The 13,535-nt window shown below is 40.5% G+C and overlaps 1 protein-coding gene across 11 annotated transcripts in view; it reads right to left on the reverse strand.

Annotated features, from left to right (window-relative positions):
* TACC2 (transforming acidic coiled-coil containing protein 2) overlaps positions 1-13,535 on the reverse strand; it is a 222,784-nt gene that overhangs the window by 157,034 nt on the left and 52,215 nt on the right. For 8 of the 11 annotated variants that reach the window (XM_090058538.1, XM_090058540.1, XM_090058542.1 and 5 more), the window contains 2 exons: positions 11,478-11,662; positions 5,883-6,020 (listed from right to left, as the gene is read on the reverse strand). In XM_090058538.1, coding sequence (XP_089914664.1) covers positions 5,883-6,020; positions 11,478-11,662 — 323 coding nt within the window. The remainder of the gene's footprint in view (positions 1-5,882; positions 6,021-11,477; positions 11,663-13,535) is intronic. The other 3 variants (XM_090058541.1, XM_090058545.1, XM_090058544.1) reach the window with 1 other exon arrangement.

The following is a 13,535-nucleotide window of genomic DNA, read 5'->3' on the forward strand; positions in this document are numbered from 1 at the left end:
AAATAGCTTGTACTAATATTTAAAAGTGATATGCTGTGCTCCACAAGTTCAAAGCACTGTACAGACTTTAAAGTCTGATTTCCTGCAAAGTGCTCAGCATCTTCTGCAAACTGGAATATGAACTGCACTCTAAATAGTTCATCCTCAGAAGACTGTGAGCCACATAAATTATCCCCAGTTTGCATATAGACCACCTGAGACAAAGCATGGAAGTGAGTTGTTGGCAAAAGCCAAAGGTAGAACTCATCAATTCCTGGCTTTTAGACCTGCACTTAGATCAGATCAACACCACTGGGGCTCAGATGGCTATTGAAGCAGACAGACAGAAAACCTGAGGTTGTTGTAACATACAAGTTGCCCAACGTAGTTCCAGTTACATTATACTGTGAATAGTCCTGTTAGTAAAATATGTTTCCTTTAAGAGTGCTACATAAGCCAGGATGTCATCCTTCCAAATGACATCATTTCCTCAGATCCCTAAAACCAATCTGACTTTTGCAGACTATTTTGTTTTGTTTTGTTTTTTGATCGGGCTTTGAAAATGGTTATCCACCTGAATGGTATTGCTCAGACAAGACCAGATGTGTTTAATCAGTTTCAACATAACTTTTAAAAATTATTTCTCTACTGTGAAGTCTCTCTGACACTTTTCAGGTTGCTGAAGATCCTTCTAAATACATTGGTTGCTGTCCTTAATGTTGACATAGATAGCAATGATACTTGGGATATCTCACAGATTCACAGAAGTTTAGGACTGGAAGGGACCTTGTGAGATCATCAGGTCCACCCCCCTGCTCCGGGCTGGAAAGACTGCTGGGGTCAAATAACTGGGGTCTTCATCAAGCCAGGAAGTATCAGAAGGCTCTTACTGAGGTAGGAAATCATTTCAATCAATACAAATTTATTTTATGCTAAATACAGCCTGGGTGGGAAGAAGTGGAGCAACACCCACATAAATCTGGGCCCAACTCAATTTTAATTTTAGCTTTCTGTTCTGTTAGCAGCACAAAACCCCCTTAAAGACACTAGAAATAGAAAACAGAAAATAGAAAGCATGGTGGAATGGCACCTTAGGGCATTTGTACACACGCTTGCACCACAGCACTGGGTGCTTTGCACATACATGAATGGCAATATGCGCATCGGTGCTAAGAAACTGGCAGCAGTGCACTTTTGAACTAAAACACATCAAAAGTGGACCACTGCCATTTTCTGCGTGCTGACATGCATTTCTCTGCTTGTGTTGGATCTCAGGCACAGTGTAGCACAAAAAGGTATACGTATAAATGCCCTTAGAGACTAATTAGTTCAGAGAGTCATGAGCTTTTGTAGGCCAAAGCCTACTTCATGAAGGCTCCAGCCTAACTTAGCTAACTAGCAAGAAAGTAAAAAGAGTCCTCAAGTTGACCTGGCTGTATTCTCTGCCTCAGCTTCTGCACCTGCCTTCCAGTGTCAGCAGCTGCCAGAATGGGTCATCAGGAAAACCACAGCATCTGACAAAGTAGGTAGCCACTGATGAAAGCTTATGCCTCCTGAACCTGTTTCTCTAAAGTGCTATCCTGCCTTACCTTCTGCCTCACTGCAGACCAACAGTGCTAACAACCTCTGTATTTAATAGGAGGTGTTATGTGCCTATGGTTCTGGAAGTTTGTTCCTAGAGAAGTTACTTGTATCATATGAAAACAAAGAGGAAAACAGGTTTCTAAATCTGTCTCCAGAAGACTGTGCGTGCTTACAGCTATAGATAAAGTGCCATGAGTTAGAGCCCGTCCTCCCTGACCCAACAGATGTTCACATGCTGGGTCACAGGAGGGCTGGAGCCTGCCTGCATGGGCCCTGGCCAGCCCGCAGGGGCACTCCAGCAGCCTTGATGGAGGCGGCCAGACTGCCCCTCTCCCCAGCCCCGCTCCCAGCTCCAGGGCTGTCAGCAAGGGAAGGAGGGGGAAGGGGGAGTGGCAGCACAGAGCTGCTGGCGGCTTTGAATGGCCAGGGCCAAGGGGGGAGCAGAGTATAATGGAGCCCCCTCACCTCACATGCCCCCCACCCCCGCAAGGTGGGGTATGGGGGGGGAGCCAAGCTCTACACTTCAACTCTGGCCATTCAGAAGCAACTGGAAGCTCTGTGCTGCTGCTGTCAGGAGCCCCACATGGGAAGATGGGAGAAGGCAGCCCCCTCCCCCTTGCCCAGCTTGGCTCCCCCCAGTATCCCAGCTTAGGTAGCTGGGGGAGGCCCATGAGGCAAGGGGGCTCCATTTCACCCTGTCCCTCCACTCAGCTCTGGTTATTCAGAAGCAGCCCACAGCTCTGTGCTGCCCCTCTCCTTCCTGGAGGGAACACAAGTTCCCTAAGGAGCTCTGCTTTACAGTGCCTTAACCTAATACTTCATTTGGCCAGGGTTATTTTTTCATGCAGTCACCATTTTCAAAGTAGTTATGCACGTGTATTAAGTCACAGCTGCAGAGCACTTTCTGATTGTGCAAAAAATTAACCCTGTGTGTAAGCACCCTGTATGAGAGTTAGATATAGAACATAGTAGGCTCAATGGTTTGTATAATGAATGTTGCCAACTTATTAACCCAGCTTTATTAGCTGACTTGCAACAAAGCAAAGTACTTAAAAAGATTAATTGTGTGGAATAAAAATAAAGACTCTGATAAAGATAAAGATAAACAACAAGGGTGCAAACTGTAACAGATTCCTGCCATTGACTGGAGACCCTACAGATGTCCACATTGTACAAGCCTTAGCAAGTTCACAGTGGGTACATCTCCTTGAATAGGGGTTATGAGTTTGCGATCTGCCTAGCTGCATGCTCATAATAACTTTTAAGAGTTACGCTACCAGACTCATTCCCCAAAGAAGATTTGCAGCAAGGTAAGGAGCGGGGAGGGAAAGGGGCAGCAATTCTGCAAGCAAAGACACTTAATACTGTGCACTCATTACAGCACACAATATCCCTTTATGATCCTGGTTTGGACTACATGCTGGATCTTGCTCATTTCTTCCAGGTGACGCACATGATTTGAACACACGTTTTAACCTTTAATGTACACTAAGCAGAATCAGATAGACAATGCTCATATGTGCTATACCAGTAGGGGGATAACCTATTTGGCAACTGTGCCACAAATTAGCCACACACCCTTCGAGTGCCACTCTGATCCCCATCCTCTATCCAAACAACTTCTCTGCTTTCTGCTCCCTGTCCTGTGCTCCCTGCCTGCTCTGCTGCTCTGCTTTCTGCTCCCTGTCCTATCTGCACTGTGCTGCTTGTCTCCACTGTCTGCTGCACCCCAAATAGAGAGGCTGACCTCACCATGTGTGAAACACATGCCACAGGTTGGCCATGTCCATGCTATGCTGACAGTTTAAGTGTCTGGGTTTTCTATGGCGTAAATGTCATCTTCTACCCTATGTCAATTTGTTAATTTTATTCTTGGCTTTAATAAAGTCTTTAGCCTAAAGCAATTTTAAATAAGGAGCAAGAGGCAAATTTGAGACTTTTTTTTAGACATTACTTGGAATACAGAACATAATTCCTTGAATTTATTCACGAGCAATTTATAGCAATCTTTTCTATCTTACATTATCCTGTTCGTCTTCCAATAAGATTATCAGCTCATCAAGGAAGGCCTGCAGATAACTCAGTCCTCTGCTACTATGAGTCTCTCTCTTTGAAAACGTATTAGGAATCAATAATTACCTGGAGGCAGGATGCATTTCTAGCCAATCTTTTCACCATATTTTGATACAATCAAAATATGTTCTCTCCCTGAAAGTCTTCTCAAATATGGAACAAGTGCACATTGTTTGCTGGGATTACTTGGTCTGTCTTTGTACAGAATTTGTACTTGCTTGAAATCCTTAAGGAAAAATTAATACCAAAGGGTAGCACTGAAAATGAGCACATACAAATGAGAAAATATAAAAGAACAGAGGAGTTCTTGCAGTTCTCAAGGCCTATAAAGTCATTTTGCTGAGGTTAGTTGCTGAAAGATATATAAGGCTGTAATCCTGGAAATGTAGGTTCATGTTGAAATTTAATCTAGGAGTGTCCCTTTGCACTTTATGTGTTTGATGGGAATTACTCAAATGCTTAAAGTTAAGCACATGTTTAAGCCTGTGCAATACTCAAGTCTAAACTATAAAAAGATTGTAAGTTGTTTTGCATAAGAAATAACTATAAAAAACATAACTTGCCTGCAGCCAAACATCTCAAGTCACCGACTACACAAGTTAAAATCATGTAGTCTGCTCCAAATTTTAGAAGTAGGGTTGGCATGTTCTTGTAGTCACAATGGTCCAGGAAAGATGTGAGAGGCAAGGGGTTTTTGTTTGGATTATGTGATACTATTTGCTGGACCGAAGGCAGGGCAGCGTGGCATCTCTGATTGGTTCAGAGGCATAAGCTTTTGTAGGCAGCTGCTTACTTTATCAGATGTTATGAATGGGCTTTCTGCGCATCCATTCTGCGAGTACTTCTGATTAAGTAGGCTTTTGCCTATGAAAGTTTATGCCTTTCTAAACCAGTTAGTCTCTAAACTGCCACCCTGCTTTGCCTTCTGCCTGGCTTGAGGCTAACACAGCTAATCATCTCTCTTGTGTTGGAGCAATAAGACTAACAGACATGGAGATGCTTTGTATAAATGCATTCATGCTGTATGTTACCTTAGCAGTAGGGATGTTTATTAAATGATTATACTGGGGTATTTATTATGGTAGTAAGGTTGCTTACAGACATTAAAAAAATCCCCCAAACCCCCCATGCTTTACCAGAAGCAGTAGCACCTTAGTTCAATCTGGCTTCACAACATCTGTATAGATCAAACACTTCAGTGGGCCTTTTGGGCACTTTTATTTAAAGCTGATTCAGTCAGCTATTAGACAAAAGTGCCAAAAAGCCCCACAAAAGCAACCAATCTATACAGATGTTGGGAGAGACAGGTCCAACTAACATTATGCCTCTTCTGGTTATGGCTAGGCTTGGTGCGGGAACGTGCCCAGTTTAATGTAAAGCTGAGGTTTTTTTGTTTGCTATTTTAACATCTGTAAGCAGCCTGAATGGGCCTAAACAGCAGGGCTGTCGGGGAAAACAAGCAGTAAAGGAAACAGTGACTCAAGATAAGCCCTCCCACAGTACACATCTCAGGTTGTTAGAGACAACGCCCAAACTATTAGGTTTCCTGATATGTCATGACTTCAGCTCAATTACAAAATGACTTCCACCGCAAAGTATTGGGGCTGGGAGCTAGAAGCTCAAAAGGTTTATGGCTGAATTAAGAGAAACTCTGGTGTCCTTGTGTGTTCTCAAATGTGTTAAGAAACAACCACGAGCAGAGAGAGGAGTTAGCCGTATTAGTCTATAGTCAGGCAGAAGACAGGGCAGAGATGCGCTTAGCTAGGTACAGACATTCAGAAAGTCTGAGGTGGAACTGATCTAAGTTACGCGGCTTTCTGTAAGCAGCGTAGTTTAGAAGGGTAAGAAACAGAACGCACAGCCGCCCTTCGGTGCGGGGAGCAAATCTTAGACCAGATTCTGCCATTTTTAAACCAGTCTGTGCGTGCTAAATTTCTGTTCTGTATAGACAGATTTCTGATCACTTATACCAGTAAAAGTGTATTATTGTCTGTACCTGGCCATAGTTATACATGTAGTTAGTATACAAGGTATATTGCTACCATGACGTCTGAACACAATTAAATGCATGACGCTATTATAATTCTAAATTACAGGAATTTGTTTCTAATCTTTTGCTTTGCCAATAATTATACTGTTTTGTAATTATACATGCAAGAAATGTTGGTTTTAATCTAAAACACTGCACACACATTACATGGTCAGCTATAGTCGTTCTGCTATATTCACATTTAGCAATTCTATACCTGCTTACAGCTGGGGTCTGTGAACTTGCATCTTCCTTAATATCCAGACCAGCAAAAAGAAGATTATGGCGCCTAACTCCTTGCTGGGGATCATCTTCCTTCAAATCAGACACTACTGACCAGCTCTCTCTGCCTGGGCTGGAGCAGGAAAAAAAGAAATACTCACTATATGGGATTTTAAATGTATGTACTTGTTCTTGTTAATCTCAAGGTATCAAGAGCCTATCAAGTTTCTATAGGATGCTTTTGGAAAGAAAAAAAAAAAACAACTCCTTCCTTCCTGTAGTCTGTGAAATTCTGCTTGAATAAATATTGGAGTAACTCTACTGGAGTAATACAGACAGCACAGAATATGGCCAACTGTATTGTTACATTCTTGGAATAAACCCAACATCAAAAGCCACAAGGAGGTCAAGCTAGCTCTATACCACAAACTTTCAATTTTAGGTAGCAGTGATCTTAAACACACTCCATATGGCCTACCTCTAGAACCAGTAGCAATGTAGGTCTCCCCATTCATGTGATCATGCAAGCAAGCTAATGAACACTGCCAATCTAGAGGGGTAATTAGCCCAGTGCCATATGAACACAACTACATTGCTTCTGGGTCAAATGGTAGCCTGCACAAAGAGCTATAGGTGTTCAAGGGTATCACTCCCTGGTACAAATGAGTTACCTAGTACAGACCTGCCCATGTTAAATCAGAAGATTATTTAGCAGCAGTTTGCTCCTCTGGGTGGCAATAATTGTCATGCACCAAAGAGCAAAAGGAGAAAAGTTAAAGTTGTAAAAAAAAATTAAGTTTAGCTGTGAAGTGTGCTATTTTGGTAAACTCAAGTCTCTTCCCTCTAACAGATTCATGGCCATTTGTGTCACTTCTCTTATTAGTTCTATCCTCTCAACGACAAAAATAGAGAGAGGTGATGTGGCCCTGAATGAAGACAGTTTAAAGCACAAATGGAAACCATTTTGACAAGGGTTAGTACAAATTCCCTAATCTCAGTGTTCCTCCCCCTCTTTTTCAACCCACTTTGGGGGTGGTTATGTATTTTAATTTTCAAAATTCTGCTGAAGTTGTACTCTAAAATGTGGTGGTGAGATGGGCGTATATAATGGAAAATTATTAAGAAAATCCTTTTATTTCCTCAGAGCTCCTAAACAAGATCCTAATGATTTAATGCTCCTGAGTTTCTCACACTGTAAAGGCTACAGTCCACTGTTGATTTATGGAAAGATTTAAAACTTTTCAAGATATCAACAGCTGCTTTGAGCAACACTTCCCACTTCAAGGACACACCTGGGGATCTCAAGCTTTTGCAAATATTTAACGCATTAAGTCCTTCAACATCCAAATATTACTACTTCCATTTTACACATATCTAAAATGAGGTGCAAAGAGTTTAAGAGCCTCTCCCAGGGTCAGCCAAATGAGTCAGTATTAGATTCGTAATAAAAGCCTGATCGACCAAGTTTTTTTCCCCATGTTTCTACCACAGTTCCATCCCCTTCCAATATTTTAATGTTTCTGTGATGAATTAAAGTGGCTCTTACATATGGATCTCACAGGAATTTTTCCACGTGATCCTTAAAGTAAAACACTAAAACTTCTGACAACCCCCCTGCTTTCTGATAAAGGAATAGAGGAAATATATTTCAGAAATATTCTTTTGAGCTAAGAAAGAAGCAGCAGGATATCAAGGATGACCTACATGAGAAGGTCTCAGAAGGTCGTAGGAATGAACTGTGTTACAGATATTGGTGGTAAGTTTATCTCAGTAAAAAGATGTGCGAGAACAGTGGAGTTGTAGTTTCAAATATATGGTTCTCATTTTACACAGTAGCCTTACAAAAGGGGGGTGACTGGGTACCATCCCTGGTTTCCCACTTAGAGGCAGTGCAAGAACAGCAGCCACCGCTACTGCCAGCCCATCTCTTGCTGTTGCCACACCGGGTGCAGACTGTGGTAGTCCCACCTAATTTTACAGGTTTATAGCAACAGTCAACTGTAGAAATGCTACTATGTTAAAATCAGGGCCATCTATCTAGTGCCAGCCCTGCTAGTTTATATCTATTTCTTCTTTCATTTTCTCCTTTCTGCTAATATATATTCCTCTGTGTATTAGAAATTAAAGTGACAGGTCAGAAAGTATCCACATCACAAACAGTAATTTACAACGTGTTTCAAGTAATTTACAAGAAATTTAAATTTTCATTAATTAAGATAGCTTGGTTACACATCCTCAAATAAGCATACAGTATAATGATTACACCAGCATACACTGTCTAGGGAAACTAAATCTATGTAGCTGCACATGGTAGTTGTAACAGAAAAGAGAACATGTGCCTCTGAAATTCTCTTCCTCCTCTTCAAGTTTACATCACTGATCCAAATGTAATGTTTTTAAACTGGCATCAGTGATATCTGGGGCTTAACTGATTTGAAGATGCAAGCAAGGACACACTGAAAGATGAGAGGAACTTAATCCAAGCAAGTACAGGTTTTTCTAGTGCAAACCTGGTCTAAAATATTAAAGTGATTCCCTGTGAAAAACAATCATTCCTGCATCTTTTTATTTGAAAGCAAAGTTAAACTGATGATGCATTGCATTTAAAAAGAAAATGAAAGAAGAAATAGATATAAACTAGCAAGGCTGGCACTAGATAGATTATTATTATTTGTTTTATTTGTTCTTGCACATTTATGTTTTCTTTGTTTTCAATATAACCCCACCCCCTCACCCCCCCAGAATTGGTCCCACAGGAACTATATCCTCTTATTTATTCAATTAAACGTTTTTGAAGGAAGCCTTCTTATGAAAATCATTTTTGACGAAGATGGTCTACTTGGTCTGTTTGCCAATTTTGCATTTGCCTGATACACTGAGGCAGATACTGAATAAATGAGGAACACGGGACTGAAAGAACTCTCTCCTTAACTCATCATGTCCAGATTCCTGCAGGTGCAGGAAGCCATTCAGTACAATTCTGCTAATGAACCTTATCAGCTGTGACATGGAACTACTTTGGTTGGTTTCCCCTCTACACCTATTAGACAGTTGCTCAGGAACTGCACATATTTGACGGCTCAATACATTTTCCAATTTCCAGCCTAAATTTATTCATAGATGTGGTAGAAGCCTCAGACTCTTTCAGACTTAGTTCTCTCCAGTGTAGACACTAAAAACCCTGTATAGATGTGCTTATCAAAAGAACGAGCTACAATTCAAAAAAGTGTATATCAAAGTATGACAAATCAGTGGAAACATAATGCTTTCAGTGCAACAAATGCAACAGCAGCAATAAAACAGGAGCCAAAAAAATATTAGAAACTTCTTCTCCCTCAGGGAGCAGGCAGTGATGGCCCTACCACAAGTCTATGCACAGGGGCATAAAAAACATTTTTGGTCAGGCAGGGGCACCCAGACCATCAGTGGCGGTGGTTACCAATTTTGTGCCTCCTGTAAGTGGGGCCCAGGGGTCGCGCCCCACTCACCCACCCCTATTTACACTACTGTCTGTACTTGTGGGAATTTCAATCCAAACTGCAAGTAGACATAAGCAGTTGGGCTTTTCACTCAATGTTTATTGTTATTTTTAAATTACTATGGGTATTATTTTTAAAAAGATAGGAATTAAATGTCCTGGATAATTTGGGATAGTGCCATACTTCAAATGTTGGAATTCTACACTTAGCTTTTGCTGAGTGTTGGTCAGGAACCAGCTGGGAAATTTGTAACAGAGTTTGAATTTCTAAAGCGGGGCTCTGTTAAATTACGTGTGCCACCACCCGACTTTTGTAAGTTAATTGCAATTCATTAGTGCCTTATTAAGCTAAATGCAAGTTCAGACAGAATGCATTATCAAACACATTAGAAGTATTTTTTTGACCATTTTGTTTGATCAGATTCTATATCAAATAAACAAAAAAATCAAAGAACCCAAGAAAAAGTAAGTTCCAATTTTACATCTGGAAATACCTCCCAGAATGAAGGGACTAATATACTGTGAAGTTACTGTATCTTGAGTGAGACCAAATTATTCATAAAACTCTCACATGTTGCACTGGGCTAATAATAGGAATCATATGCAAGAAGACTGAGAATGAGTCCACTGGTGGTACTGGGCTACAGAGGGCAGGGCAGGTTGCCACTAATAGACTGGCTACGCTCGCTGACTAAACTACACCACATCCATCCATACCATAAGCTGCCAAGAGCCTGCAGAGCATTCTTTCTCTAAGCTTTCCGCAGTTCAAGAACCTGAGTGCTGTCCAGTGCTATCATTGCTAACTATGTTCTTGCACATTTATGCTTTACCATCCAAAAGTTGACCCAAAGATTTGGTCGGAACTATATAACCTTGGAAATAAGCAAGAACATTACAATAAATAAATAAGCCTCAACAGGTAAGACTTATCATCACGTACTAAAATCCGCTCCATAAAGAAGAAAGCCTCAGAGTAGCATTTTAAAAAAAGCACCAAGGACTGGATTTCAAATATAGTTCTTGGGATAAAATAGCAGTGATTAAAAGGAGATATACTAACATGATACCTGTATAAGAACGTAAAATGAATTACAATAAAATGTAATACATCTAGTATAGAAATAATGAACCTATCTTTCTGTTTTGTGTAAACGAGTTTAAAAAAAAATCAGTATTTCCTCCTTCTAAAGAGGTTTTTAGTTAAAAAGTTAAAAAACAAAACATTGCTGAGACAGAGAAAATGAACTATAGGTGCAAACTAGGTACAAACAGAGGAAGGTCTGTGCATATTCTATAGTTTTCATTACTGTTCAGAACATGCAGTCAAAAGGTGTGTGAGTTTACTGAAGGTGCTGTGTAAATACAACTGCAAAAATCCTAGCTGCTTATCAGTAAATCACTGTCACTGCTTATGAATTATATGTACTATTCATATCCTGACTCATGCTTGTGATTTGGAAAAGAATGAAACCCTGCTGAAATCAAGCTGTTATTAAACAGGTAGTCCATTGTAGCCACTGAAGACTGTGGTGACATCAGAAAGTAAAATCTGAATTCTCTTCACATGGCATTACTGCCTGAAAGAAAGCAGCCCCCCCCCTTGTCATTCAGTGCATTTCAGATCATGTTACCTTCTGCTACCCTGAATAGCACTGAATAGTAATCTCAGTTCCTCAAGTAGTCCCACTGATTTTATTTTTTAATTTGTTTAAATTGTTTAAAATATTTTGAAATACCATGTTTCTCAAACTCAGCCCTTGCTCAGAGCCATATTTTAACACCTTATATGTATTTCTCAATCTTCTTGCATCTCAGACAAGGATTTAATAATATGAACAAAGAGTAAAGAAAATTTAGGTCAATAGTTATTATAAACAGCTAGAGAGGACTTATTTACAATTATGTAGTTAAAGAGAAAGACAGCCTGGTGAATAAAAGCCACTTTTTGACATGTGTTATTGTGCAAACCACATCATCATCCATCAGTAAGAGTTTAAAAATTGACTGCACACTAACATACTTTATTACACCCCCCCCCCAAATCTCACAAACAGAAGAGCTTATGTTACATCCTGCATATAAACCCTAAGTAGGAAGTTTGTTCCCTACCTTGAACACCCTGTACTCAATGGGGAGACATCAGCAGCCAGCGGTGCAGCAGTATCAGGTAAGAAATTCAAGGTGTCTTGACCACCAGATTTTTCTGTGCTCTTCTTTTTCCGATGTTTCTTTTTTATGTCCTGACCATTACCAGGAGGTTGGCCTGATTCTGGAGTCGAAGTAGAAGAAATGCTCTGAAACAAAAAGAAACAATATAGACACTTAATGGCACGTTCAGATCGCAGCAGATTTTGGAGAGGATTATATTGCTTATTCTATTTCATCCACTGACAAAAACTTGAGTTAATAGCAGAATTCACTGACCGGTGGAATTCACAGATTCCAAACCTAAGCCATTTTCTTTTCCAAACTAGGTACTGAACAGAGAGAAATAGTAGAGCCAAAAATAAATATAAGAAAAAGAACACAGAAGAATGCAGCAACTGTTCTAAAGTCCTGCTCAGGGCCTTATCTGGCCCGAAGAGGGTATCATCTTCCCTTTTTTCCAAGTCCAGCAAATGCTTCCTTATGCTAAATAAATTTGCAAGGACCAGAGAGAAAAGCTCAAAACTTTTTAGCCACTATGGTGGCAATATTTTTGGAAGCAAAATCCACTTCTAAAACAACTCTGGAAGTACTGATTTCTCATAGAAAGCCTTTCAAGTCAGTCTCTATGAAGTGCCAGGCATTTCCCCCTAAAGGAGCTCTGCTTCTTTTGGTTTCCTTTTTTTGACAGAGAAGTATCCAACCTTTAATATTTGCACTCCTGCAGAGACCAAAAAAAAGCTGTTGGATACCTGGGTCAGTGTCTTTTCATACCCTGAGCGAAGGGCTGCTGTGTTATCATGAAAACGTGCTAGTGCTGTTCTCTGTATGTTTGCGGACAAGACAATTCTGGACACACTGATAAAACACAAAGCATTACACCTGGCTGCATCTTCAGGGAGCAAGGAAGGGAATTTGAATGACGGGTCCTGCATGAAATTTGCTGAGAGATCTTATTACCAAAGTGAGGACCAGTGTTGCCTTGCCTGTGACTAATGGGGAAGCAGGAAAAGCAAACCACATTACTGATGATTCAAGGCCTAGAGACTTAGTCCATGAAGACCACCAGCGATGACTAGAACATTAATGCACAACTTTACATATCAGCCAGCATTCAACTAGCCTATAATCTTTCCCTATAAGATTATCTGTGCTTTACTATGAGTTGATGATCAAGCAGTAAGAAGGAGCAAGGTTCTCCATATCTACAGATGGACGGTAGGTCAATAGTACATTGCCACGAGCACAACATTTCACAGGGTGTAGTTACATGCGAGCCAGAAGATGCCAGGAAAAAAATACAGATAGAGAAAAATGATATGACCATCTAGGAATGAGGCAAGATGTGGCTTTGTAAATGGAAAATACTGACAGGATAACATCCCAACGTACTTTTATTTCTTTTACAAAACCCAAAACAGCATTTAAGAATCTGAACATCTTATCCTTGCTGATACACAGAGCTAAAGCTTGTCTCTTTGTCACACATTAACAACTGGTGCATAGGTTCATTGCAAAAAAAGGGGCTAAGACAAAAGAGGCCAACACCAGGAGACTTAACAGCTATCCAACAGATGCAATATGAAATGTGGAAACAGGTCAGCAGATTCCTACAGCCCATGGTGAGACACTGGTTGTAGGGGAGGAAAATACGTCCCCCAACCTCAGAACACTGCAGTTTTCAACAGATATCTGCCCACAAGAAATGGGCCTGGTTTGGATGGTTTGAGCTCTGTACTTGCTGGTGGCCTGTACCTAACAAGTAATGTTCCAGTGACTAAATACAGGACTTAATCATGCAAATAAATCTGTGTGAATGGCAGACCACCTGGATATTTAAGAAATACAACAATAAAATTCTTGTTTCTAAATTCTATAAAGCTCGAGGATAGAAAGTTATAGGTGCAGCATCTACACCAATAAGTGGCACTATCTTAGTGTTCAGTGATCCCTTTGTTTTAACTGATGTTGATGTCTGGCCTGGGGCAGAAGAGATCCAAGTCTTGCCTGTGGCATTCAGAA

The sequence above is a fragment of the Crocodylus siamensis genome, chromosome 7 (genome assembly GCF_052110815.1).
Source record: "Crocodylus siamensis isolate JL-2025a chromosome 7, ASM5211081v1, whole genome shotgun sequence".
In the NCBI taxonomy this organism is placed as follows: Eukaryota; Metazoa; Chordata; order Crocodylia; family Crocodylidae; genus Crocodylus; species Crocodylus siamensis.